This window comes from Harpia harpyja, chromosome 11, assembly GCF_026419915.1.
Source record: "Harpia harpyja isolate bHarHar1 chromosome 11, bHarHar1 primary haplotype, whole genome shotgun sequence".
Lineage (NCBI taxonomy): Eukaryota > Metazoa > Chordata > Aves > Accipitriformes > Accipitridae > Harpia > Harpia harpyja.
The window spans coordinates 13042662-13068891 of NC_068950.1; the positions used below are offsets into that span (position 1 = coordinate 13042662).

The window sequence follows — 26230 nt, forward strand, 5'->3', positions numbered from 1 at the left end:
GGGTGCACACCACGGCTTGTCTCCACGTGTTTTTTATAGGGCATAGTTCGATGATGCATGCACATAAGTACTGTTCATGCACTGTTCACGCACTGCAGGTTTCGTCTGTCACACGACCTTCGCATGATCAACACTAGAAACCAGTATCTTATCTCAAGGACTACAGTTTCCATGGGAATGGTAGTCTCCACATTCCTGCATGCTTCGTAGGGCTCCAGCCCGTTTCCTCCCCTGGATGCCTCAATGGCCTGGTAATCATCCTTATGGATAGAGGAGTGTCCTGCTTAAACAGGCTATCCCAGAGACAAACGGCTTGAGATAAATAGTTCACAGTTCAGTCTCTCAGGTCAAACAATCCTTGAGATGAATGGCTTGAGATGACAGTCCAGTCTCTCACACCTAACAATCTTTGAGACAAACAGCGCAAGGTAACAATTCAGTCTCTCACAGAACTATAGAAAGATCTAGCCTCTAGCAGCTTTGGAGTCCTTGTACCCTTCATTGATCTGGAAATGCACATTGAGTGTTAAGAAAAGTAGGTAGGAGTGTCTTGACCTAATCTGGCTTTATTTAAACACTAGAAGAATTGCTGAATTTGTATTTTTTCAAAGATAGGTTTTCTGATGTACCTTGAGTAGAGCATAAGGATTAAATAATAGCTTCATTGCTTGTCTTTTGTCATCTGTATGCTTCTGTGTTTAGAAACCATAGCATAGGCTATGTACTCAACAGGAAATACCAGTTATTACCCCAAATCTGACTGTCTATAATTTATTCTGATGGTGAATCATTTCACCTGTGAGGCTCCAGCACTGCTGTTTATTCTGCACTGGTAGACTTGCTGAGTTGATGCCTAGTATGAGACCAGCATAGTAGGGTACTAGTGCAGAGAAGTGCAGAACCAAAGGAGTTTCACCTATCTGTTGTAGTTGCTATTCTCAGATCTTCTAACCAAAAGAGTAGGTGGGAAGGAATGTCAGCTTTCAATTTTATCTGAAGTGTGGGTAGCACATACTGGAAAAGTTTGAGCTTCTGTTCTTTTTTTACTGTTTTTTTAATCCAGTCAGGTTTTTGAAAACTTGTAGTTGATATTACTGTCAGTCATTCATGCAGATATGATGCAGACTGGTTGTGGTAGAAAAGCTTTGACTTCAAATGGCTACCTAGCAGGCGCTGTAGAGTCACTGTAGAGCTGAGAAGAGTGGTATCCTCATATTCAGAAATGCTGGCTAGTAAACTTTCTGGCTAGTAAACTTAGTAGGCTAAGTTTATGCTGGCTCCCACCTGATCAAGACTGTGATGTTTGAAGAACAGTGTAGAGAAACTTGTATTTCTTCTGCCAGTAGTGTGCACAGATTTTTCAAAAAAATAAATAATGTCCATTGTGTGCTATTAGCTGCCCCTTTCTATAAAAATTCAAAAGCTCTTTGGCTATGTAACCTAAAAAAGTTGCCTTTTTCAGGCAAAAGTCCCAGTAGGGGTTTCAAGGGGGAACCATTAAGCAATGATAATTTTTTAAAACATTGTTTACCCTATTATCTTCATGGAAGTAAACAAAGTTAAGCCAGCAATTAATTCAGTCCCTGGTTTGTCTTTGGCCTTCTTTCATGGCTTTTATTACTCTGCAATGAAAGAATGTTCTATCTTCATAAAGAGAACAATGGTAAAGTTAAATTTGTCAAACTCTCTCTCTTTCCCCTTAGGGAACTCCTCGAGTTCGAATCCTATCCAGTGGGCGATACCTGCAGATCAATAATGCTGACCTCAGCGATACAGCAAGCTATACATGTGTGGCAAGTAATATTGCAGGAAAAATGACCAGGGAGTTCATGCTGACAGTACATGGTAAAATCATGGATCCAGTCTTGTGTATTTTGATCTTTGCATGCTGTTTCTGCAGGAGTTCAAATGGCAAGAAAGAAGCATTAGTAGTCTCTTTCTAGCCAAGTGTTGGCCACTTAGGCTGTGTCTAAACTGTTGGGACCATGTGTATTACCTCATGTGTGCCACCATCTGAGTCCACAGTTGTCTCCCACACTAAAGGACCTGTTGGGGACTCGCCACAGCTCACTCTCCATCTCTCTGTGCTTCCTGCTAATGGAAGGTGCTGTGCATCTAGCCATCATCCTGATATGGAGTCACAATACATCCAGAACGAACACCCAGATCCAGGACTGAGAAATGGTCTTGGACGAATTCAGATAAATTCTTAAAAGCATTTGACTGGCACCTTGGGGGACTAGGTTTCATAGCTAGCTTGGCCACCCGTTTTGCAAGTTACTGGAAAACTGTGGCTGCTTCTCTGTACCTGTAAGCATGAGATAGTAGGAAGGTAGGGCTTGAAGGGCCCTATGCATCTCCATACTTGTCCTGTACTACCATAGGCCTGAATTTAATTTTAAACATATTTATTTTCTCACCTCTAGTCTGATGAGAAACTATTCTATTCTCACACCTGGGTGATGATAAGAAACTTTGTTCCTATTTCTGTTCTGTTCACAGCCCAGTCCTGTGTACCTGCATTACACTGTGTCACCCCAGCGACTGTCCTTACTGGTCCAATTAAAATTCTTTTTTCTCCTTAATTTGTAATTAGGAAGCAAGGATATCACCACAGCCTTATTTCGCTGAATTAAATATGCTGAAATCTCTTCCTGTTTTAGCTGTATAATAACCTTTGCAGTAACTTGCAAAGATGATCTTTACAATGCATTTCAGACAAACTTTCTTTTTCATTCCCTACTGCATCATGGCAATTATCATGCACTACACAAAATGGTAAGAAACTTGTTTCTGTCTTTGCAGTGATCCCCATACCTGTTACTGCGTCTGTTTTCACGTGTTTAGTTTCAATCATTGCAGCATAAAGTCATCTTTCTCTATATCATCAGCAATTTTCCCTTTACAGTGGCTCCTACAATCCAAAGCAGTCCTCAGACTGCTGTTGTGCATCTAAATGCTTCTGCTGCTCTGGAGTGTGTTGCAAAAGGAGTACCAACCCCGAGAATTACATGGAGGAAGGATGGGGCTATTTTTACTGGAAACAATACAAGGTATTGTCCAGAAGTCAGCATAAATATTCTTCATTGTTTTTTAAGAATGTATTATTAATTACAGAAAGCTTAATTAGACCTCTGATTTGTAAATTAGTTTTGTTTTCACAGGTCAGAACTAATATTTGTACTATCATCTTGTAGACCCAAATGTGGAAGATATGGTGATAGAAACAGTAATACAAAGAAGTTGTTCTACAGAAAAGTAGCAGTACCAAGGGTTTCATGCTTTTATTGTAAAGGACAAAAAACTCCTTTGACAACCAAATGTAGTAATAATTCTTCTGATATTAAAGATTTTGAACAGTAAATGTGAAAGAACTTTATTTTTTTTATATATATATCTGGAGTTTTGGGATGAAGCCAAGCAATTTCATGCAGACCAAAAGCTACTTGAGTGTACTCTGTAGTTTCTAATATATAAAACTTTCTACGTGTGTTCTAGTATCAACTTTTATTACAGTGAATAGTTTCTGTCTTCTGATTGTTTTAAGGGGCAGTAGTTTGGCATTTTCTAGAACTAAGCAAATGCTAAAGAATTCAGTTATATTTCAAAGAAAAAAGAAAATGTACAAGCATTAATTAGGGTTTTTTAAGGTTAAAAGAGAAACCATAAAAAAGGGCTTTTGGATATCTTCTGCAAATCTGGCATCATTTATGTGGAATCACTATGTCAGCTAGATTTCATAATTTCTCTGGAAAATGGATGTGCTGGGACAGAGTGAAGTCAGAGTAAGTGCAATAAATGAGAAAACTCTATGTGCCCAAATTAAGACACTGTGTGTTCAGGCTATTTGTTGTGGACCCTGAGTCATCTTTTCCTTCTGTACTACCAGGATAGCCTATGGTTCTGTTGGTTGGATAGTAGAAAAAAATATATGGCTTTGTTTCAGATATTCCGTGTTAGAGGATGGATCTCTACACATCCACTCAGCACATGTTACTGATACAGGAAGATATGTGTGCATGGCAACCAATACAGCTGGCACTGAACGCAAACGAATTGATCTGCAGGTTCTTGGTAAGAGTTTTGGTTTTAGATAAATATATGTGTTTTTACAAGTCTGAAGTCCAGTTACATCATTTTTCTTGTTCTGCCAGATCCAATTTTAAGTTTAGCCCCTTTTGAGCTGCTCTGGTTAAAAAAACAAACAAACAAACCAAAAAAAGGAAGAAATTTATGGCCTTAGGAATACAACCCAAACATTCATGACAAGAAAATATTTATTCCTGGTGCACTGGAACTGGAACTTGACACATCCCATGCTACATGTTTACTACTGTCAAGTTACTCTTTATAAAAATCAAGTAAATGTCTTCAGGCAGTTCAGCTCTATATATATAGGTATGAGAGGGGTGTGTGGGCATACGTATATAATTATTCTGAATAATTAGGCTTTGTTTGTCCTTAGTTCCTCCAACTATTGGTCCTGGACATACGAATATTACAGTTACTGTAAATGTGCAGACCACTTTGCCTTGTGAAACCACTGGAATTCCCAGACCAGCAATTAGCTGGAAGAAGAATGGGCATCTGCTTAGTGTTGACCAGAACCAGAATACATACAGGTGAGAGGTGTTTTCTTTTCACCATGGGTTTAAAGTTTTCAAGGATGATTTTGGCACTTTAAAAATCTAGCCATGCTTAAATGTAATCTTGTATAGCCAGCAAATTCAGTGGTCTGATTACCTGAGAAGAAAAGAAGTATTTCAATGGCTTTTACTTTCTTCTCTTTTCTTTGTTCAGACTTCTATCTTCAGGTTCCTTAGTAATCATTTCTCCCACTGTGGATGACACTGCTGTCTATGAGTGCTCTGTGTCAAATGATGCAGGAGAAGATCAAAGAGCAGTTGAGCTCACTGTTCAAGGTAGAGGGGATATTGCTATTACATGCGTATGGCACCCAGAATTTCTTTGGGGCATTCTAATGTTGAGATGAGATTTTTATATCATTCTTTTATGACACTGATATCCATAAGTCTCTGGTATTCCCAAGAAAGATAAGTTATTTCCAAGAATTCATAAAAATGAAAATGGGCAAGTAACCTTTACACTGATCTTCATTTTTAGTGCCCCCATCTATAGCAGATGAAGCCACAGACCTTTTGGTAACAAAGCTGTCTCCAGTAGTAATTTCCTGCACCACATCAGGGGTTCCTGTCCCCTCAGTTCATTGGACTAAAAATGGCGTAAAGTTGCTTCCCAGAGGAGATGGCTACAGAATTCTCTCTTCAGGTACTGTGCATGACTGGAGCTCAGCCACAGAAAATCAGTGAAAGGGTGTGATTGTACACGTCTAGAAGTAAATCATTACCAGCCCCCCCCCCCCCCCCCCCCCCCGCCAAACCCCTCTCCAATTCCTTAGAATAAAAATATAGACCTCTTTAGATGGATGCTGTAAGGTAGTTTTACTGTGAATACAGGATACTGCTGTATGTTCTAATGCACTCTCTGCTGCAGGTGCTGTTGAAATACCTGCTGCCCAGCTAGCACACGCGGGACGGTACACCTGTGTGGCCTGGAACGCAGCTGGCTCAGCTCACAGACATGCCATTCTTCATGTTCAGGGTAGGATGGGAAGCTGAAGTGGAAGTGCATTCTGTCAGAAAACGTTGCCCTTTAAATACATACGTATGCTGCAGAGCAATGGTGAGGCCAGAGTAGACCATCACAAGTAGTGTCTCGCTTAGCTGAATTGTCTTGTGGGTGCACTGATTATTGACAAAGTCACTACTCATGCAAAGTTACAACTCTGGTACTTTGGATAGAGCCCCCCAGTCCATGCTGCTGTAATTTATTTTTGTAAGATTTTTGTTTCTTTGCTTTTTGGTAAGTTAAAATGTATCTGTGATGGCAAATTGTATGAAGTAAGGCTGTGTTCTGTACCCATACTCATGCTGAGCATGTTGTTATATTTAAAAGCACTTCCACTGAGGTCTCTGTAAGGATGGCAGAATGCAGCCATTGCTAATATAGCCTTCTCAGACTCTCAGGTTATGCAATTTTAGTATCTTCTGTATTTTCCACAGAACCACCAGTTATCGAAACTCAGCCAGGGGTGCTGGATGTCATTGTGAACAATCCCATTCTACTACCATGTGAAGCGACGGGTACACCTCGACCCGTAATAACATGGCAAAAGGAGGGCATCAATATAATCACAACAGGTATCCTCTTAAAGCCTGTAACTCCAGCCTACTTGCTGTAACTCAGAAGCTTATTTTCTCTTTTTGGAATGTTCAAACTTAGATATAAGGAACCCATTCATTTAAAAAACAAACAAAAATAAAACACACACACACATACACACACACACAGAAGTGTCATACTTTGCTTATATTTGTTCTAGGCAACAGTTATATGGTTCTTCCAAGTGGCAGTTTACAGATTGCAAAATCAGCTGTTGAAGATGCTGGCACTTATACGTGTGTTGCTCAAAATCCAGCTGGCACTGCTCTGGGGAAGATCAAACTGAAAGTTCAAGGTAAATTATCTTTTAAACTCTTGTAGTGATTTACAGCAAGAAATTTGTGCACGCTTTCTGCTGGTCAAAAGACATTTCTGAGCAATAGAAATGAACCTAATGCTTTCCTATTTGATGTAATGCTGAATAGAGCCCAGGAGGTTTATTCCCTTTAGTTGTCTGTCTACTTTAGGATCAAAGTATGCTTTTAGTATTATTTTCACGAAGAACTGAAGCGTTCCATGCTTCTTACAACATCTAATTCTTTTAAAAATTTTCTTAATTCTTTTTAGTTCCTCCTGTTATCAAGTCCCACCTCAAGAAATATGTTGTTCCTGCTGATCAATCTGTCACTCTGCAATGTGAGGCTGAAGGCTACCCTGGGCCAGAGATCAGTTGGCATAAAGATGGACAGCAACTAACAGAGTCCGTTAGAAGAAGAATTCTTAGCACTGGTGCTCTGCAGATTGTGTTTGTACAGCCTGGTGACGCTGGCCGTTACACATGCATAGCGGCAAACCTGGCAGGGTCCAGCACTTCTAGCATGGAGCTCACTGTGCACAGTAAGTGGGACTGTACGGAAACAATGTGTGTTATCACAGCATGAACGTACGGAGGGTAAGGAGCTAGGATGTAAGGGAGAAGTTCAGGAAAATTGTGCTACTTAATGGGTGGGTTTTATTTGGTTGTATTATAAGTCAGTTGCTTGAATTTAGGAAGAATATTACATTTCCTTAACTTGGTTTATACTTTGTTACAAGTATTTCACACATTTCTCTGGCATGCTTAATGGTGGTCATTGATGTAGACAAGAAACAATACAGAAGATCCAGGCAATGGTTTCTTTAGTCCAGTATTGTATGCTTTTACAGTAGTTCTTGGATAATACATGGAGGTAAATCTTTTTAATAAACCTTCTCACAGTTCCACCCAAGATTCACAGCACGGATGTGCAGTACACAGTCACGGAGGACTCCCAGGCTGTTCTGTCCTGTGTGGCTGAGGGGATTCCAACACCAATAATAAACTGGAAGAAAGACAATATGCTGTTAACACAGTCAGTAGGAAAATACCGGGCTGTGCCAGATGGAGACCTCATTTTGGACAATGTTGTTGTAAGTTCCCTAAATCTAAGCTATGACTTGACAGGTTTAGCAGTAATAAGACCCTGCTTCTCTTAGTTTTCACCCACTTCTGGATTAGTCTTTGTTTTATTTTGTTTTCTTGTTCTTAATGTTCCAGAGTCTTTATAAATGTTTCATTATCCTTTGAGGAGTAAAATATCTGTGAAGAATTTGTAGTGATAAATTCTCAGGAAGGGCAAAAAGAAGTGTAGGTCATCTTTCAAATTTAGAGGAAGTGAAGGAGTTCAGATGAGCATTTCTGCTGAATGCTTGCTCCAAACCTTTTGAGGTTCTCTTATTGTTACAGGTGGTAGCATTTTATAGGATGTATGACAGCTGAAATTTCCCCAACATGCTTTCTTTCAGCCTGAAGATTCTGGTAGTTACACCTGTATTGCTAACAATGCTGCTGGAGAAGACACACACACTGTCACCCTGATAGTTCATGTACTTCCAGCTTTTACTGAACTGCCTGGAGATATGGCTTTGACTAAAGGAGAACAGCTCAGATTAAGTTGCAAAGCAACTGGGATACCTGTACCCAAAATAACATGGACCTTTAACAATAACGTCATTCCAGGTGGGTAACACTGGGTCTTACTGGGCATTCTGCTCTAGAGTTGTTTTCCCCCACATAGCATTGCAATTAGTTTAGGATAAGGAAGGAAAAAAATCTAGAGGGAACAAACTTGTTAGGGAGTGCTTGTGTGAGGAATATCTTCAGTATTACGCAATCACGTCATTAAATTGCCTCTGAAACAAAGCTGTAAGGAAGATAATTAAGAAGTTGTTCCTCTTCTGTCGCCAATAGTGTAACACATTAAGAACATTCAGTATCTGATGATATTTACTCAGCATCCAACAACTGATGCTGTTTCTCTTAAATATGAAGAAAACCTCAGCAGTTCATAGAATGCAGATGCACAAAGCTCAAAATTAAGGGACAACTTAAATGAATACATGCATGTGGGCAAATGTCATAGCAGTGACTTTTCTGTGCGTTTCTGAGGTGTCTCAGAAATGAAATGGCACAGTGCCATTGAGCTGTATTGTTGAATAGCACTCTAATTCAAACAATCTTACAACATCCCAGTCACTGAGATGTATACGATTAAGATCATTGAAGTAACCCTTTACTGTGTGTTCTCCCTTCAGCACAATATGATGATGTAAATGGACACAGTGAACTTGTTATTGAAAGAGTATCTAAAGATGACTCTGGTACCTATGTATGTACAGCAGAAAACACAGTTGGCTCAATCAAAGCTATTGGTTTTGTGTACGTCAAAGGTATGTAAAATAACAGTAGTTGTGGTCACTATTGGACAGTTTCACACAGCCATCTGTTTTGATAGTAGAATCATAGAGTCATAGAATGGTTTGGGTTGGAAGGGACCTTAAAGATCATCTAGTTCCACCCCCGTGCCATGGGCAGGGACACCTTGCACTAGACCAGGTTGCTCAAAGCCTCATCCAACCTGGCCTTGAACCCTTCCAGGGAGGGGGCATCCACAACCTCTCTGGGCAACTTGTTCCAGTGTCTTGCCACCCTCACAGTGAAGAATTTTTTCCTATTAACTAATCTAAATCTACCCTCTTTCAGTTTAAAACGGTTACCCCTAGTATTTGTTACCTTGTGTATGGCTAAATGGAAAAAAATTGAAACAGATTGAAATTCACACTTCAGAAAGTCAGAGATGAATGATGCCTACCAGCAATTTCATTAAAGGCATTTTATTTTGACTCTGCTATTTCTCTGCCATCACTTGGTTTTTCAGAGCCTCCAGTCTTCAAAGGGGATTACCACTCTAGCCGAATTGAGCCCTTGGGTGGCAATGCTATATTGAATTGTGAAGTCAGAGGAGATCCACCTCCAACCATCCAGTGGAGCAAAAAAGGAGTTGGCGTTCCGATTAGCAAGAGGATCCAACAGCTTAACAATGGTTCTCTTGCTATCTACGGCACTGTAGTGAGTCACTGGTCTGTTATGATGTGTTTCTGCATTGTACTTGATTAATAAAGGTATTCCAGATCATATTATTTTGAAAGAGTGAGGCTAGACATTTAATCCACGTTTGCTTTTACCTTTAACAAATGTTGTTTTAATTCAGACTAGAATTAGACTCAAATTACTGCAACAAAAAAACCCCGGGGGGGGCTATTGTTCTCTTTAATTGTCAAAAAGACTGAATCTACATACTAATCATTGGTGTGTGAAATCCTGGTCATGCCCAATTAAATGGGACTTTTGCTTTTGACCTTAAAAGAGCCTGGGTTCTACCCAGTCAAGTCAGCTGAAAAGCAATTGTGTTCTCCACGTGCAAACTTCTTAGCATCTAAATTCCTAACATGAATGGCAAGACCCATCTTATCCCTATAAACCAATGCCTGTATTTTGGAATGTGGTTAAAAACAGCAGCTCCCTTCAGTTCATTTAAATAAAAAAAAAAAATTACCCTCAGAATTAAGGAGTTGAAGGAAATAAATGGATTAGTAACAGTAAAAATAATTTACAGTATCAGCTTAATGTTAATAAAAACAAAATGTTGGGATACCCTAGAATCTAACTGGGTGCCTCTTAAGATCCGGTACATGCCATGTGTTGCAGAAAATTCACCTGCAGGAGGTGCACTGTTAACTGAAACCTTCATTACATGTTGACAGGTTATGTGACTATTTGGTTTTCATTTCTTTAGAATGAAGATGCTGGTGACTACAAGTGCGTGGCTACCAATGATGCTGGTGTGGTGGAACGCAGTCTGACACTAACACTCCAGAGTAAGACTCAAAGTGATAAGTTTAATGCTGCTAGATTGGAGTGATAACCTACCTTTGGATAGGTGTATGTAGTGCCCATTGAAGTTTTGGAGGTTGGGCAGTGCACTGTAGGTTAAGATTCATCTCATCTTTCATCATTAATATTTAAGAGTCTAGTCTAAGCTAGCAATTGAGGTCAAAGAGGAGAAGCATATAGAGGGTGATTCAGCCTCATCTTAGAAACCAACTTAGAATAGGGTGAATCACCTTCTGAAAGGGCCTGTTTCTCTCAGTTGACTTGAGAGGATGTCTTTACAACTGGACTAAACTAGACTCTTAACTTTTAAATTAAGTCACTTATGTGAGATGAATCCCAGCTTTCACTGACAGTATTTTATTTTTGGCAGAAATTATATTTTAGAATTATTTTTTTCACTAGTGGTAGAATTTCTGAACATCCCTTTCCTATTACAGCCTCAAGCAGTATGGATCTGTGACTTATGTCTCAGTTGCCTCTGGACATGATTAATAGCATCTTCCTGCAGGTTTTATGAAAAGCAACACATTTTAGCAATAAAGACGACTGTGTGCTCATATAGTCAAGCCTCAATCCCCATTTTGGTTCTCAGATTGCTACATATTAAAAAAAGCCTATCGTTGTCATTTTAACTTGCATATATTTTGACAGTGGAAGATCAACAATAATAATTTTAGTCAAAGTAAACTGACTTAAGAATTTTTTGCCCCCATTCTGACCAGATCTTTAATATTCAATACAATGAAAAAAATGTAGCCATGTGCTATTGCCTAAAGAAACCTTTCTCTTTCAGGTCCTCCAGTCATTACTGTTGAACCTGTAGAGACAGTTATTGAAGCTGGTGCCACAGCAATGCTGAACTGCCAGGCAAATGGAGAGCCTCCTCCAACCATCAAATGGTCCCGCCAAGGTCGTCCAGTTATGAGCGATGAGAGAGTGACTGTTCTGTCTAATGGCTCCTTGTATATTGTTGCAGCACAGAAGGAACATACGTCTGAATATGAGTGTGTAGCAAGGAATCTAATGGGATCTGTTCTTGTTAGAGTACCACTGACTGTCCAGGGTAGGTTCACAAAATATAGGACTGTGACTATCAAACTGGTAGATTACAGCATTAATTGAGATTAATTATGATCAAGATTGTATCTTATCCATATATTATGCATAAGAGATTTTATCTTATCTTCCATATATGCATTAAGTATATGTTAAGCCTAATCTGAGATGTCAGTGGGTTTGTTTCATGAAATTTGTTCCATTACGCTCATCCAGCTGTGTGAGACAGATGACTGTGAAGGAGTGAGAGACATAAATAACAATGAAAGTGTCTTGAAGTAGATCCTATTCTCAGAACACATATCATAACTTAATTGTACCTCTAAAGAAAAGCATTTAGGAGCATAAGCAGTAACTATTTCAGAGCAGCTGAAGTATTCTCTGAACTGTAGTAAGATATTTCTGCAGTAATGAAGACGTGAAGGGAGTTTGATTTCCAAGTACGGCTTATGAAGTGCATTTTTCACTTTGCTGTATCAATTTAGGAGTGTTATAAGCACAAGCATGTTACAAATAGAGCATAATTTTTCTCACTGCAGTGCACGGTGGATTTTCTGATTGGCTTGAATGGCAAGCTTGCAGCGTAACTTGTGGTCAAGGTGTTCAGGAGCGAGTCCGTCAGTGCAACAACCCTCTTCCAGCAAATGGCGGGAGGAGGTGTGAGGGGCCCGATACAGACATACGCAGCTGCCACAATAAGCCATGTCCAGGTATTTCTTTAATGAATTGATACTTTTAATGTACCTTATGTTAAGTGCCCTAACAGTGAACCGTTATCACCACGGATCTTCATGACATACTAGTTTTTCTGAGACGTTAGAATTCATTTTTACTTCTGTGGAAAGGAAGAGGAAATCTCAATAAATACCTTGAAAATATTTTTTAATTAAAACTGTGGGGTTTTCTATTTCTTAGTGGATGGCAACTGGTCAGAGTGGGGGCTGTGGGAAGAGTGTTCAAAGAGCTGTGGACAAGGCAACAGGACCAGAACCAGAACCTGCAGTAACCCACTAACTCAGCATGGTGGGAAGCCCTGTGATGGCAGTGCTGTGGATTCAGTCATGTGTAATATTAGGCCTTGCCCAGGTAAGAGAAGATTGGGTTAGAATTAGTTGCATAAGGGGCTTTCTGTAGAGATTTTTTTTTTTTTCCCCCCAAACGCAAATTCTCTCAGCTTGTTTCAGATTATTAAATTATAAAAGAATTAAATGCTGAATTTTTTTATATTAACATTGCTTGTAATGTATTGAATGGCAGTAGTTCTTGGAAACTGAAGTCACAAAAGTAAGTGCAAGGAAAATTTTCAGCAATTTCTCTTCCCCCCACCCCAATAAAAATGTTAATTTTGTATTTTCATGTTTTTCAGTGTTTGTTACCCATATGCTCACAGAGTAAAACTCACTACTCTGTCATGCAAAGCCAATTAAAATGAAAAAGAAAAAGCTATTAAAAAACCATGTAAAACATAATAGTTAATAACTTAAGACATTATCAGTATGTTTTTCTCTGTTGTTTTAATTTTCAGCAACATCTTTCTCATAACTAGCTGAATGTTCAGGTTTCCTTCCTGTCTTAGTAGTACTTCCTGCATTTGACAGGTTGTAGTTTATTCATAACCCTTCACTGCTGGCATGTTTCCTTCTATAGAATTTTTATGATATTGATTTTTCCCTTTTTCACTGGCTTTGCTACCACTGCAATGCTAAATGTTCATCCACCATCTAGAGATTAATTTCTCTAGATCTTGGCAACAAAATCAGTTCTGGCTCCTGCTTACTGCTAGCCAATGAAGCTGTGTGCCAGCTTTTAGCTAGCATGCCCCTTCCCCTGCTGAGACCTTCAGCCTAGCACAGGACAGTCAGAACCAGGTAACTTATGAAAACACCAGATCTGATCAAGAGTTCAGTTCTGTTGTTCCAAGATTGTAGTGAGGTGAAGTGATGTATTCAGAAAACGAAAAGGAAAGAATTGATCTCTCTTCTGGAAACTGCTGATTCATTTTAGCTGTTGCTCAAGGCAAAGGTTTTTTCAAGGGCTTATTCAGAATATTTCATTTATTGATATTGAACAATGTAGCTTTTTTGCCTTAGGCTGTGGAGCTGTAATTTCATGTTAAAGCAACTGTATAATTGAAACAGTTTTATAGCTGTGCTGCCTTTGCAGTTGATGGTGAGTGGAGTTCTTGGCTGCCATGGAGTCCTTGCAGCGAGACTTGTGGGAAAGGTACTCAGACACGACTGAGGCTCTGCAATAACCCTCCTCCCTCCCATGATGGATCATACTGTGAGGGGTCTGATGCACAGATGCAGGTTTGCAACAAGAGACGCTGCCCAGGTAAGATGCGTTGGACACAAAGAGAACAATGACAAACTTGTCATTTCCTTTCCAAATTCTACTTTATGTCGAAAGCTTTCCAGTTCTAAAAGTGTAGTCCCTGAAAAAAAAAATTCATTTAAGCCTTTTCTTTTCACTGGCCCCTGTCACTATCTTTAGCATCCCTTTATAAGACCTAACACATGGGATTTCTTCTCCTATCCTTGTCTCTCTTCCTTTACCCTGCCACTGTGCGAAAGCAGCATTTTAAATCCTTGGCAGTTAAATTACAGGTTTCCTAAACATTTCTTTTTTAAAATTTTCCTAGGTTCTGTTATTCATTTATCCTTTTCTTCCACATTTCAATGAGTCCTTCATGACTGGATAGGAAAACTCAAGTTTTTGAAATCTGACCTCTGTATCTGGCTGAGTGCAGGGGTAACGAAGGGAAATTTCATTAAATGGAATGTGCAGCAGTTCAGACTAGATCCTTCTGGCTTCATACTCCATTTTGCACATGCCAGATCCTAAGCTGAGTCCCCACTGTAACTGTCAACTGGTAGAAGAGAGAACTGACCTTGCGGTAGTCAAGCAACTGAGGGCTGAATGTTGCACATTTCTCTGGCTTGATGGGCTGCTGATGAGGATGCTATTGCTTACAGCTAGTTTGTGACTGATCAGCCTCTTCTCAGCCACCAACTCAAGTGCTCACATGGATATACCTGTTTTTAACAGTTTGTGTCACCACATCTTGGGAGATCAAAGGCCATACTATTCAACTGCTCAAACCTGGCTCACATGAGATAATTTAGTAATAACTCCTATAAACAGCTGAGCCGGTAAATCAAAGGTTGGTTAGGAAGGGGCGGGGAGAAGGTGGTGATGGTTACATCTTCAGACAGTGCAGCTGCAACTAGATTGGGTTTTGGGGATGGCACTAGTACCAGCCATCTGCCCAGTGTGGTAATTTCAGGGATTACTTTTTATATGGTTTGACTTGCTTACAGATACCTAGAAATATCAGACTCACTGAGCTTGAGGACTGAGTGATCCCTGACCATGATTCTGGTCAGGCTTACAGGTCATTTAAAAGACATGTCACAGTTTCACTCCTGGAAATCCCTGTGTAGAAATCCCTATGTAGCTTAGATGTTCTACAGAGAGAGTCAGTAGCATCCTACAGTCAGTTTTACCCTGATGTAACACTGATTTGCTTTGTTATTTCTAATGTCAGAGACTGTAACTGTACCATGCTATGCCTTTCTTGCCAGTGGATGGGAAGTGGACCACATGGAGCAGCTGGAGTGCCTGCACCGTGTCCTGTGGAGGAGGCAGCAGGCAGAGAACGCGCCACTGCTCAGACCCAGCCCCACAGTTTGGGGGCCACAAATGTGAAGGAAACGACATGCAAATTGATTTTTGCAACAGTGATCCTTGTCCGAGTAAGTGCTTTGGGTCAGGCTGCTTGTCCACTGACTGGGTTTGTATGTATGCATGAGAAGAAGGAAGCCCTCCACAAATCACACACTCCCACAGAAATCAGGGGGTCTGAACACAGGCAAGTGGTATTAGCTGCCTGGCAAGAGTGAAAGCATCTCTTCATCAGTCAGCGTGACTGGGACATTTTAAATATTAACTGTTAGGAGCACAAACCAGTAGCAGCTGGTTCATAAGGTCCTGCCAGACTGTCAGAGGTCACGCACCTATCTGTGGTGGGTTAACCCTGGCTGGATGCCAGGTGCCCACCAAAGCTGTTCCATCATTCCCCCTCCTCAGCTGGACAGGGGAGAGAAAAAATGTAACAAAGGGCTCATGGGTCGAGATAAGGACAGGGAGAGATCGTTCGCCAATTACTGTCATGGGCAAAACAGACTCAACTTGGGGAAAATTAACTCAATTTATTGCCAATCAACCAAAGCAGGGTAATGAGAAATAAAACCAAATTTCAAAACACCTTTCCTCCACCCCTCCCTTCTTCCTGGGCACAGCTTCACTCCCAAATTCTCCACCTACCCGCCCAGCGGCGCAGGGGGACGGGGAATGGGGGCTGGGGCCAGTTCATCACATGTTGTCTCTGCCGCTTCATCCTCTTCAGGGGCAGGATTCATCACATTCTTCCCCTGCTCCATCGTGGGGCCCCTCCCACAGGAGACAGTTCTCCACGAACTTCTCCAACATGGGTCCTTCCCACGGGCTGCAGTTCTTCATGAACTGCTCCACCGTGGGTCCCTTCCATGGGGCCACAGGTCCTGCCAGAAAACCTGCTCCAGCGCAGGCTTCCCACAGGGTCACAGCCTCCTTCAGGCACCCACCTGCTCCAGCGTGGGGTCCTCCCCGGGCTGCAGGTGGATATCTGCTCCACCGTGGACCTCCCTGGGCTGCAGGGGGACAACCTGCCTCACCACGGTCTTCCCCACGGGCTGCAGAGGAATCTCTGCTCCGGCACCTGGAGCACCTCCTCCCCCTCCTTCTTCACTGACCTTGGTGTCTGCAGGGTTGTTTCCCCTGCATGTTCTCACTCCTCTCTCCGGCTGCGGTTTCTGTGTGCCCTGCAACTTTTTTTTCCTTCTTAAATCTGTTATCACAGAGGCGTTACCACTATCGCTGATTGGCTCAGCCTTGGCCGGCAGTGGGTCTGTCTTAGAGCCGGCTGGTATTGGCTCTGTCAGACATAGGGGAAGCTTCCAGTAGCTTTATACAGAAGCCACCCCTGTAACCCCCCCACTACCAAAACCGTGCCACACAAACCCAATACATTCCAACTATGTCCCCTCCTGTGGTGGCAGTGGTGTTAAAACTGTCCTGTCAGAAAGTACTGCAAAGTGATTCTCTCATATCTCACAGTAAAGTGTAGTGACTCATTTGGTTAATAATATGTGTTGCGTACTTTTCCTACGACTGACAGTGTTCTGGAGTTGGTTAATACGCTCTGAGAAATCACTGAATGCTGGACAAGATAACTTACTTAGATCTTTAATTGTCTGGGGGTTTTATTTTTATTTTGGGAAAAGAAATTTAAAAGTTAGTCTCCAATAGGAATATTATCCTAGCTTGACTGTCTGGTTTTAAGTATCTGTTATTAAGAGGAAGACATAAAATCTGACTTATTTTTACAGTTCATGGAAACTGGGGCCCATGGAGTAGTTGGGGAACTTGTAGCCGAACGTGCAACGGAGGCCAGATGAGGCGATACCGGACCTGTGACAATCCTCGTCCTGCCAGCGGTGGAAGGGCATGCGCAGGGGCTGACATGCAGATCCAGAGATGCAGCACTGAACTGTGCCCTGGTGAGTGCTCGGACTAACAGAGAAATTAAATGCAGCTTTCCCTGGAAGACTTCAGGGTATACATAACGTATGTGAGATTTTCATATTATGAAAGGAATGGAGGACATTCCTGTAATTACTTACAATTTCATACAATCTAATGATCCACTCTCACTTTTTCTTTAAATGACTGTCACCTTACAAGGATTTCCCCCTTTACATGTTAGATTTTCCCCAAATGAGGTGGACTAATTCAAAACAGGAAATAGCATATGAAAATCTCTCCTATACCTAATAATTCTACTTAGTTTTTACAGTAAATACAGTTTATGAGGCTCCCAGTGAACTCTCATAATGTATTCCAGGAGCAGGGAAAAATGCTCAGCTCAAATGCTGTAAAATGATAATCAAAGCAGTTAATTGATTTATTGACAATACATAACTGAGGGGCAATCAGCGAACTTACACATTCAGGATCAGTATCAGCGATACGGAAGATAAACCACAATGCTAGAGACTTACTAAACACCTACAAATTTCTAAACACCCTTCTATAACTCATCCCAGAAAGGAGGGAGGAAGAGGAGGAGGAGGATTATTATTATTATTATTGTATTATTAATTCTAATATAATAAAAAAAAAATCATTAAATCCCTCCCCTATGCGCATCCCTTTACACACCCTCCTCCTGTGGGAGATGCACAACTTTATGCGCACCTGTGCCACATGCATGCTGACCTACATGCTGGTAACAAAGCCCCTGATGAGGCCACATCCGCACACCCCAGGTGTGGGCCCCTGCTTGCTGCACCCCATAGCGTCAGCCGCTGCGAGCTGGATACCAGCTGCTCGTGGCGTGCGAGGACAATTCTCCATCAGGTCTCAATGCAGGTTTGTCCTGGTTTCAGCTGGGATAGAGTTAACTGTCTTCCTAGTAGCTGGTACAGTGCTATGTTTTGAGTTCAGTATGCGAAGAATGTTGATAACACTGATGTCTTCAGTTGTTGCTCAGTAGTGTTTAAACTAAAGTCAATGATTTTTCAGCTTCTCATGCCCAGCCAGCGAGAAAGCTGGAGGGGCACAAGAAGTTGGCACAGGACACAGCCAGGGCAGCTGACCCAAACTGGCCAACGGGGTATTCCATACCATGTGACGTCCCATCCAGTATAGGAACTGGGGAGTGGGGGCAGGGAATCGCTGCAGGGGGACTGGCTGGGTGTCGGTCGGCGGGTGGTGAGCAATTGCACTGCGCATCATTTGTACATTCCAATCCTTTTATTATTACTGTCATCATTTTATTAGTGTTATCATTATCATTATTAGTTTCTTCTGTTCTGTTCTATTAAACCGTTCTTATCTCAACCCACAGGTTTTGCTTCTTTTCCCGATTTTCTCCCCCATCCCACTGGGTGGGGGGGAGTGAGTGAGTGGCTGCGTGGTGTTTAGTTGCTGGCTGGGGTTAAACCACGACAAGGTTACAGTGTCAAGTCCAGTTTGACTGTTCCGTGTTTACCCTCCTCTTGCTTGGGTTTATCCTGCCCAATCACAAACTTTCATGCTGCTTTTATAATTCTTTTCAGTTCCCTTGTTACTGTTATTTTGGCTACCGGTTGTCTTAAGCAAAGTTTTAATTGTTACTTTCCTCTTACCATTGCTAGTTTTGGGCAAATACCATATCAGATCAGGCATTTCTAGATTACTCTGTTCAATGTCCAGTCATGGTCCTATTGTATCACCTGTTGTTATCGAGGCTGTGCAGACTCCCACATGTGTAGTTCAAGCCAACTCTGATTGACCTCTTGTAGAGTGTTTGGCTAGATAGAACATGTGTTCCTTATTTGCAAGATTTATGTTTTGTTTGGTTTCTTGTACTCTTCCATCGGTTTTATACCCATGCAACCTCAGATATTTTCTCTGTAGGAGTAGAAGCACTCAAAGCTCTAGACAAATAGATTGTCTCTAGTGATAGGCTACCAAAAAGTATGACAGGAGATTCTGAACATTGACAGCTGTTCTTTATCAACTGGTTTGTGATGGGTCTGCATACATGTGACAATGTTTTTTCAGTTTTGAAATCGGTTTCTGTGGAGCCTGATCCTTTCAGGTAACAGACACAGAGACTGGCAGGGGGCATCTCTGCAGAACCTCCTGGAGGGTGTGGCTGGCAGAAGTCCTGAACACCAGCTGAGCAAATTACCTGCACGCTGGACCTCTGTGTGCCACCCTTAGGGAGGACTTGCATGATTGTGCGGAGTGACACATGTAGTTTATACCGTACAAAGCTTCCCTGGTCAGCCATGACGTGGTACCTCTTCAACATGACTTAGGGAAGAATTTTATGTAGCTCTTGCTAAATCCCCAACCATTATACTGGAAACATCCCTGGAGGAGACTCCTTGTTTGTGGTACAGCTGATAGACAAACAAAATTTTGAAGGTGGTGTGTTTCTGAAGGGAGAAATGTTCATGCCTGCCCATTAAGGTGTTTTTGTCATCCTTTGAGCTATTTCTTTTCTCTAACACATTGGTTCCATCAAAAAGGAATGACACTAAAGCATCACTGCTGCAGCCTGACACCTTTAAAATGAAAAGTCACTTTCTTCATTCTTTGTATCTTCAGTGGATGGAAACTGGGGGCAGTGGCAAACATGGAGCCAGTGCTCTGCCTCTTGTGGAGGAGGAGAGCAGACCCGAATACGCCTGTGCAGCAATCCAGCCCCGTTAAATCATGGACGTCCTTGTCCTGGAGACTCCTTCCAAATATCCAGGTGTAACACCCAAGCATGTCCTGGTGAGTTAATTTACAGCCTGCACGCAATGACAACATGGTGAAAGCCTGTGGCGCTCCTGATTTGACCAGTACTCTCCCATGTCTTGGCCAGTTGACCAAGTAATTTAATTTTTTTGGCTTAAATCTCCCCTGCAACTTCAGCTGGATAAATTTTTTGTTAACCTGCTACATAGCACTAGAGTATGCTGTTAAACAATTGTCACTTTTCAGACAGGGGTGAGTGCATAAGGCGATTCCCATGTTACTGTGCATGTATCTCAGACCACATATGTACAGCATCCTGTTATTTGCAGGTTGTGAGCTTTACTTTTGCAAATAAAGTAGTAATATACGCAGAAGTATCCTTACTTCTTAAAATGCTGGACAATATTTCTCAATTTTCTCTCCCCCAAAATATCAGACCGTAGAGTTTTCACATGGGCCTTTTTTTTTTCCTTTCTCCCTTCCCTCCCCTGCACAGGTGGGCCTTCACGTGCCAAAGGCAGCATCATTGGAAACATTAATGATATTGAATTTGGAATTGCTTTCCTGAATACCACAGTAACAGACAGTCCTGACTCTGAAACTAGAGTAATACAAGCAAAGATTACAAACGTCCCTCGGAGCCTTGGTAGGCTTTTTATTACTTTTTATCACCTTTTTCCTTGACCCAGGCTGAATTCTGTGCAATGCCAGTTTTCAGCACTTCATTTCATTAAGTGTCACTGAAGAAACTGATCTAAACTTTCCATAGACAGAGAGAGGAAAAGGGAATCTTCAATATTGACTTCTAGTACATTAATATTTGTAAAATGGTTCCTCTGAATATAGCAATATCTATTTTTGCTGGTTTAAATCTTAAGGGTTACACTACTGTTAGGTCTTCAAATTAACTCCTACAGATGTGGGTCGCATGATAGGAAAAAAACTCTCCAATGTTATGTTGCATTTCTTTCAGGTCCAGTGATGAGAAAGCTTGTTTCTATACTCAGCCCAGTTTATTGGACAACTGCAAAAGAAATTGGAGAAGCAATGAATGGTTTTACGCTCACTGATGCAGTCTTCAAGAGAGAAACTCAAGTGGAGTTTGCCACTGGTTCGTTACCTGTGATATACCATCTCTTTCTGTTTCCAATAAGCTTGATAGAATCTGCAGTTCTTAAAAAATAGCACAATAACTGTTGCTGAATTTTGAGTCTTGTGCTTACACCAATATTTCTGAATGACTATGGCTTTCTGAGGCTTAAATACAGCTTTTAGAGCTGTGATTTGAAAAATGTGAAATTTTTTATTATAGGCATGGTATGCTGGTCAAGGGATCCCAATTCAGATACTGTGTGGCTAACATGAGTCTCTGGTTAAGATGTTTTATAAATCAATGTGCTGTTAAAATTCATAGGTGAGGTTCTGCGAATGACTCATATTGCCAGGGGCTTGGATTTGGATGGAGCCTTGCTGCTGGATGTTGTTGTGAGTGGCCACGTGCTGCAGCTCCAGTCAGTAGCTGATGTTGACGTGAAGGTAAAGCTGCTCGAGATACCACCCCCTTCTCTCATTGATACATACTTCATCTCTCATCTATATTCAAGCAGTAGACACTAAGGCCTGAAAACTGTTTTATAGTATGTGACTTATTCTGTGCCTGGTTTAACTGACAGATGTTCACATTGCCTTTAAAAACAAGAACTTGTCATTGGGAAGGTAGTACGGGTCACTCAAGGTTTTTAGATGGTAGAAGGTAGTGTTGAGAAGTGTCTTTGGGGCTAGTTATCACAGGCAGGCATGTCAGGTGTTGCTTTCAATAGAGTTATAAAGGTGCATCTTAAACCTGTCTGACATTTTGCCTTTCCTGAGGATGACACCAGCTCTCTTATACCATGGCACCTTGCAAAAATTTCTCAATATCACTGATGATTCATTTGCAGCTACAATTACACGTAGTCTGGCAGAGAAACATTCCTGTGGCTGATGAATTTGCAAAGACAGGGAATTAACAGATTCTGAATTGGATTGCAACACAGGGTGTGGTGTTATCATGCACGCTGTCATGATGCTGTTAATGATGTGCTTCTTTCTCTGCTATAGCATCAAAACTTTCTCTTGTGGAGATATCTATTATGGCAAACAGTCCTATTATGCAATTCATATGAAAAGTTTTGCAGAATTTGCTTTTTCAAAGAATGACACTTCTCTATGAACTTTTTCAGGAATGATTAGAGAGGGCAGTTTGCACGATCGTATGGCAAAAGGCTATAATCTCGCTACTGAATTGCTCTGCCTGTTGGTTCTTGGAGATACTCTCTACTGCTCCTAGTAAGATAGCTTCTATCACTGACGTTGTACTCCTGATAGAAAGATGGAGTTCAAACGAATTGTTTTTCTAGCTTTTAGTTTAGTGTATCACATGACAAACATTTTGCTTAATACAATATGTGGTATTAAAGTTTTGGTTTAAAACCAGGTGCTTGATAATTTGTTTTACTGTACAAGAAAGAATATTCTTTACCATTGTTTCTGTAAAGGTGGTAATTAGTTAGTGGTAGGTAACCAGTGAAATTGTTTTAATATATTAATCCCACAGTACAATAAATATACATGAAGTTCTTGATATTTCAATACACTGCAATATATAGCATGTCCAATATTTATACCTTTTTTCAGTGGCAGAATTTTTCTCTACTGATTGTTTATTTAGCACATGTTGTCAGCATCTGACTTAGAAACACAAAAAATATTTAGACCTCAAAAGATTGTTACAGAACAATAAGATCATTTTCAGATTTTGCAGATGCTCTCCTGAGGCCCCTGTCATCAGGTTCCTCAGTACCACAGCCTGTTTCTTATTTGAAGAAATGTACCAGATGCTGTTAAGATTCAACAGTTAAAATAAGAGTAAAAAAGGCATGTGTTGTGTGAAATATGATATGTTCAGCTGTTAAGAAAAAAAAATGTTTCTTGGAATACATCTCATACGACTTTAAAATACAAAGACCGCAGTGGTGTTGGCTGTACTCAGTGGCTGATGCCTGAATTTTGCTGTTTCAGGATTATACAGAAGACTATATTCAAACTGGTCCTGGGCAACTGTATGCCCATTCTACTCGTCTCTTCACTATAGATGGAGTTAGTGTTCCCTATACATGGAACCACACTATCACCTATGATTACACTAAAGGAAAGATGCCTTTCTTGGTGGAAACACTCCATGCTTCCTCTATTACAACAGAGTACAACCCACTGGAAGAAACTATGGCTTTTAAAATCCATGCTTCTATAGCAAAAGGTATTGTTAATCTTTCACAAAAATAAAACAATGGAAACATAATATCCTATCTTCCTAAAATTCATTACCTGTATTCTCAAAAGCCGGTTATGGCCTTGAAAGAGGAAATTCTGTGAAACTTGGGTAATTTTATTGTAGATCCTGGGACTTACGTGTCTTGTTAACATACCCATAGACTAATATGTAAAAGCTGTTGCAGTTTGCACTTACTCTTCACCTGTAGTTCTCATCGATGATGTACGTCTGCATTTGCTGATGCTGCTATTAGCATCACCAGTAGCTTCAGGTAGCCAGCCTAAAATATTTCTCCATTTCCTTGCATGTACCTTTCATTCTCTAAAATGAAATTACTGTCGCTTTTGTGTGTGGTCAAGCATTGGTGGGTTTTTATGTTTGGGTTTGGTTTTTGCATAGCTGTTGAGAAAAAGGATTGTGAATCTTCTTCTCACAGCAAAAACCACATAAACATAAGTAAGGTAGTAATGAGGTAGAAGAACATTCAAAATTCAGCACTAAATGGGTAAAATGTCCTAAGTCATTCCTCAGATTGAACTTCTCTGGAATTATTTGGTATATACAGAAAATATGATGCTGAGCTGCAGCTTGAAAACTTGACTGGTACTTTATGGATACATTTTTTAAGGCCAGATATGAATTGTGCACAGTTATGCAGCGCTGTGTAGACACATGCTTATGTACGGTCTGTAAATTTCCTGACTCCTAACACAGAGGTGGCAAGCTAGTAGCTCCATCATCTGTTGTACTGTGCCTTAGCATTACTAACTGCTGCCTTTTACCTAAGTGATCTTAAGGAGTAGGGCATATATTTGTGTAAGTGGGTTTTCCTTTGAGAAGTCATAATATTTGGCTCTTTTTACGTAATAGAGAAAGAACTGAGGTTTGAAAGTAAATGAAACAGTGGGATTGCCCATCTCAGTCTTTCTTTTCAATAACAACATTCTAAATGAAGTAAAATAATTATCTTCCCACTTGCCAGGCTATGAACTGATTGTGCAATTTGGAAACCAAATAAGATTATTTCTTCTGTTTTAAAAAGAGGTCTGATAAAAGGAAGTCTCCAGATCAAGTTATGCCTATGCATAAATCTGGCCAGGCCTTTACTGAACTTGCATTTATTTCCTCCAACAATTAATATACTGCTTTTTTAAAAATTTCATATTCATTGAATCAATTTTCAAGAAGCAAAATATATGTGGTCTTTGAGCAGTCTCTACCGGAGTTTTGCACTACAGTTCATAGTACGCACTTGTGTTCTTCTACAGTGACTTCTCACAATCTATGACATGGTGATTTGTTTGGTTTGGGTTTATTTCCCTCCTTTTACGTGAAGTGAAACTGAATGGTCTTTGTTCTTTTAATAAGGAAAACTTTATGGAGGAATGTTGCAGGATGTATTAGGCTGGGATGCAACTTGCAGTCACTCTGAGGGAAACCCCCCACCGGTTTAAAGTTTTTCAAAAGAGCAAAAACCATGTACTACTGACTTTTACTGCCCAAGTAGAAAAACCACTGAAATCTAGATTTTTAAAAGTTTCTATTTTAGTGTCCAAGTATAATAAATATTTTATAAATAGCTGGGCTGCAAGTCTTAATGTTAAAGGGTTTTTTAAAAGTAATAAAATGGCCATATTTTCACCCACAAGTAACATGTGCTTCCTTTACCATACAGGAGATCGTAGCAATCAGTGCCCTGCTGGGTTTGGTTTGGACTCCACTGGGCCTTACTGTTCAGGTAATGATGTGAAAAGGGTAGTGTGTAATCATAGACTCATAGAATGGTTTGAGTTGGAAGGGACCTTTAAAGATCATCCAGTTCCACCCCACTGCCACAGGCAGGGACCTCTTTCACTAGATCAGGTTGCTGAAAGCCCTGTCCAACCTGAGCTTGAACACTTCCAGGGAGGGGGCATTCACAGCTTCTCTGGACAACCTGTTCCAGTGTCTCACCACCCTCATCATAAAAAATTTAGTATTTATTTCCAATCTAAATCTACCCTCTTTTAGTTTAAAACTGTTACCCCTTGTCCTGGCCCTTTACCAGGTCGCCTACAGGGCCTGGTAAAAATTCTCACCGTCTTTCTTATAAGCCCTCTATATACTGAAAGGCTGCAATAAGGTCTCCCCGGATCCTTCTTTTCCCCAGGCTAAACAACCCCAACTCTCTCAGCCTTTGTCCATAGCAGAGGTGTTCCAGCCCTCTGACCATTTCCGTGGCCTCCTCTGGAGCTGCTCTAAGAGGCCCGTGTCTGTCTTGTGCTGGGGGCCCCAGAGCTGGATGCAGTACTCAACCACATCACCTTTATCTAGAGTTTCAAAGCATGCAGTGCATACTTCAAAAAGTGTAAGTTACCCTTGATGAAAGGGTGTGGATCCAAAGCCAGGTGAAGACTTCACTTCTGTACTCATCTAGAATAGAAGTAGTGCCCAGACAGCTTTTCATCAGTACCCCAGGTACAACGGGGGTACACTGAGCTACAGGATCTGCTGAGCCTGCAAAGTAGTGAAGCACTCGCATGATCTGTGTGGAGGGAAGGATGAATGACGGCAACCTAGACAACTGCACACAAGTTCCTGCTTGGGGGATGGAAGTCAAGAGAAGGTTATAAGCGTTTTAGCTGTCGACTGAGTCACATTTGTTTTAGGGAAAAATCATCTGATATAATTCTGTGGACTTATTTCATTGCCCCTTGAAAGCTTACAAATTAAAGAAATTCTACAAGAAACAAACATTACACTATCCAAAAGGTTTAAAACCAGGAAAGCTGAAAATAAGGTCGCTAAAACAATTTTCCACTGTCGTGGTTTCAGCCCAGCCGGTAACAAAGCACCACGCAGCCGCTCTCTCACTCCCTGCCCCCCCACCCCGGCCACGGTGGGATGAGGAGAAAATATAAAGGCAGGCTCGTGGGTCGAGATAAGGACTGGGAGGGATCGCTCACCACTTATGGTCACAGGCAAAAGACAGGTGCAACTTGGGGAAGAAACAAAACCAATTTAATTTACTACAAATCAAAACAAAACAAGGATATTAGGAAGTAAAACCAAACCTTAGACCACCTTCCCCCCACTCCTCCCTTCTTCCTGGC

The 26230-nt window shown here is 41.0% G+C and overlaps 1 protein-coding gene across 1 annotated transcript in view; it reads left to right on the plus strand.

Annotated features, from left to right (window-relative positions):
* Window positions 1-26230, plus strand: part of HMCN1 (hemicentin 1) — a 211653-nt gene that overhangs the window by 166580 nt on the left and 18843 nt on the right. The window contains exons 72-98 of the mRNA XM_052801508.1: window positions 1704-1845; window positions 2909-3053; window positions 3947-4074; window positions 4466-4622; window positions 4801-4922; window positions 5125-5289; window positions 5515-5622; window positions 6084-6221; window positions 6404-6538; window positions 6811-7080; window positions 7442-7632; window positions 8008-8221; window positions 8797-8931; window positions 9420-9610; window positions 10338-10419; window positions 11229-11498; window positions 12031-12201; window positions 12407-12577; window positions 13655-13825; window positions 15076-15246; window positions 16921-17091; window positions 19691-19861; window positions 20322-20471; window positions 20799-20936; window positions 21240-21361; window positions 22886-23123; window positions 24814-24876. Coding sequence (XP_052657468.1) covers window positions 1704-1845; window positions 2909-3053; window positions 3947-4074; window positions 4466-4622; window positions 4801-4922; window positions 5125-5289; window positions 5515-5622; window positions 6084-6221; window positions 6404-6538; window positions 6811-7080; window positions 7442-7632; window positions 8008-8221; window positions 8797-8931; window positions 9420-9610; window positions 10338-10419; window positions 11229-11498; window positions 12031-12201; window positions 12407-12577; window positions 13655-13825; window positions 15076-15246; window positions 16921-17091; window positions 19691-19861; window positions 20322-20471; window positions 20799-20936; window positions 21240-21361; window positions 22886-23123; window positions 24814-24876 — 4330 coding nt within the window. The remainder of the gene's footprint in view (window positions 1-1703; window positions 1846-2908; window positions 3054-3946; window positions 4075-4465; window positions 4623-4800; window positions 4923-5124; window positions 5290-5514; window positions 5623-6083; window positions 6222-6403; window positions 6539-6810; window positions 7081-7441; window positions 7633-8007; window positions 8222-8796; window positions 8932-9419; window positions 9611-10337; window positions 10420-11228; window positions 11499-12030; window positions 12202-12406; window positions 12578-13654; window positions 13826-15075; window positions 15247-16920; window positions 17092-19690; window positions 19862-20321; window positions 20472-20798; window positions 20937-21239; window positions 21362-22885; window positions 23124-24813; window positions 24877-26230) is intronic.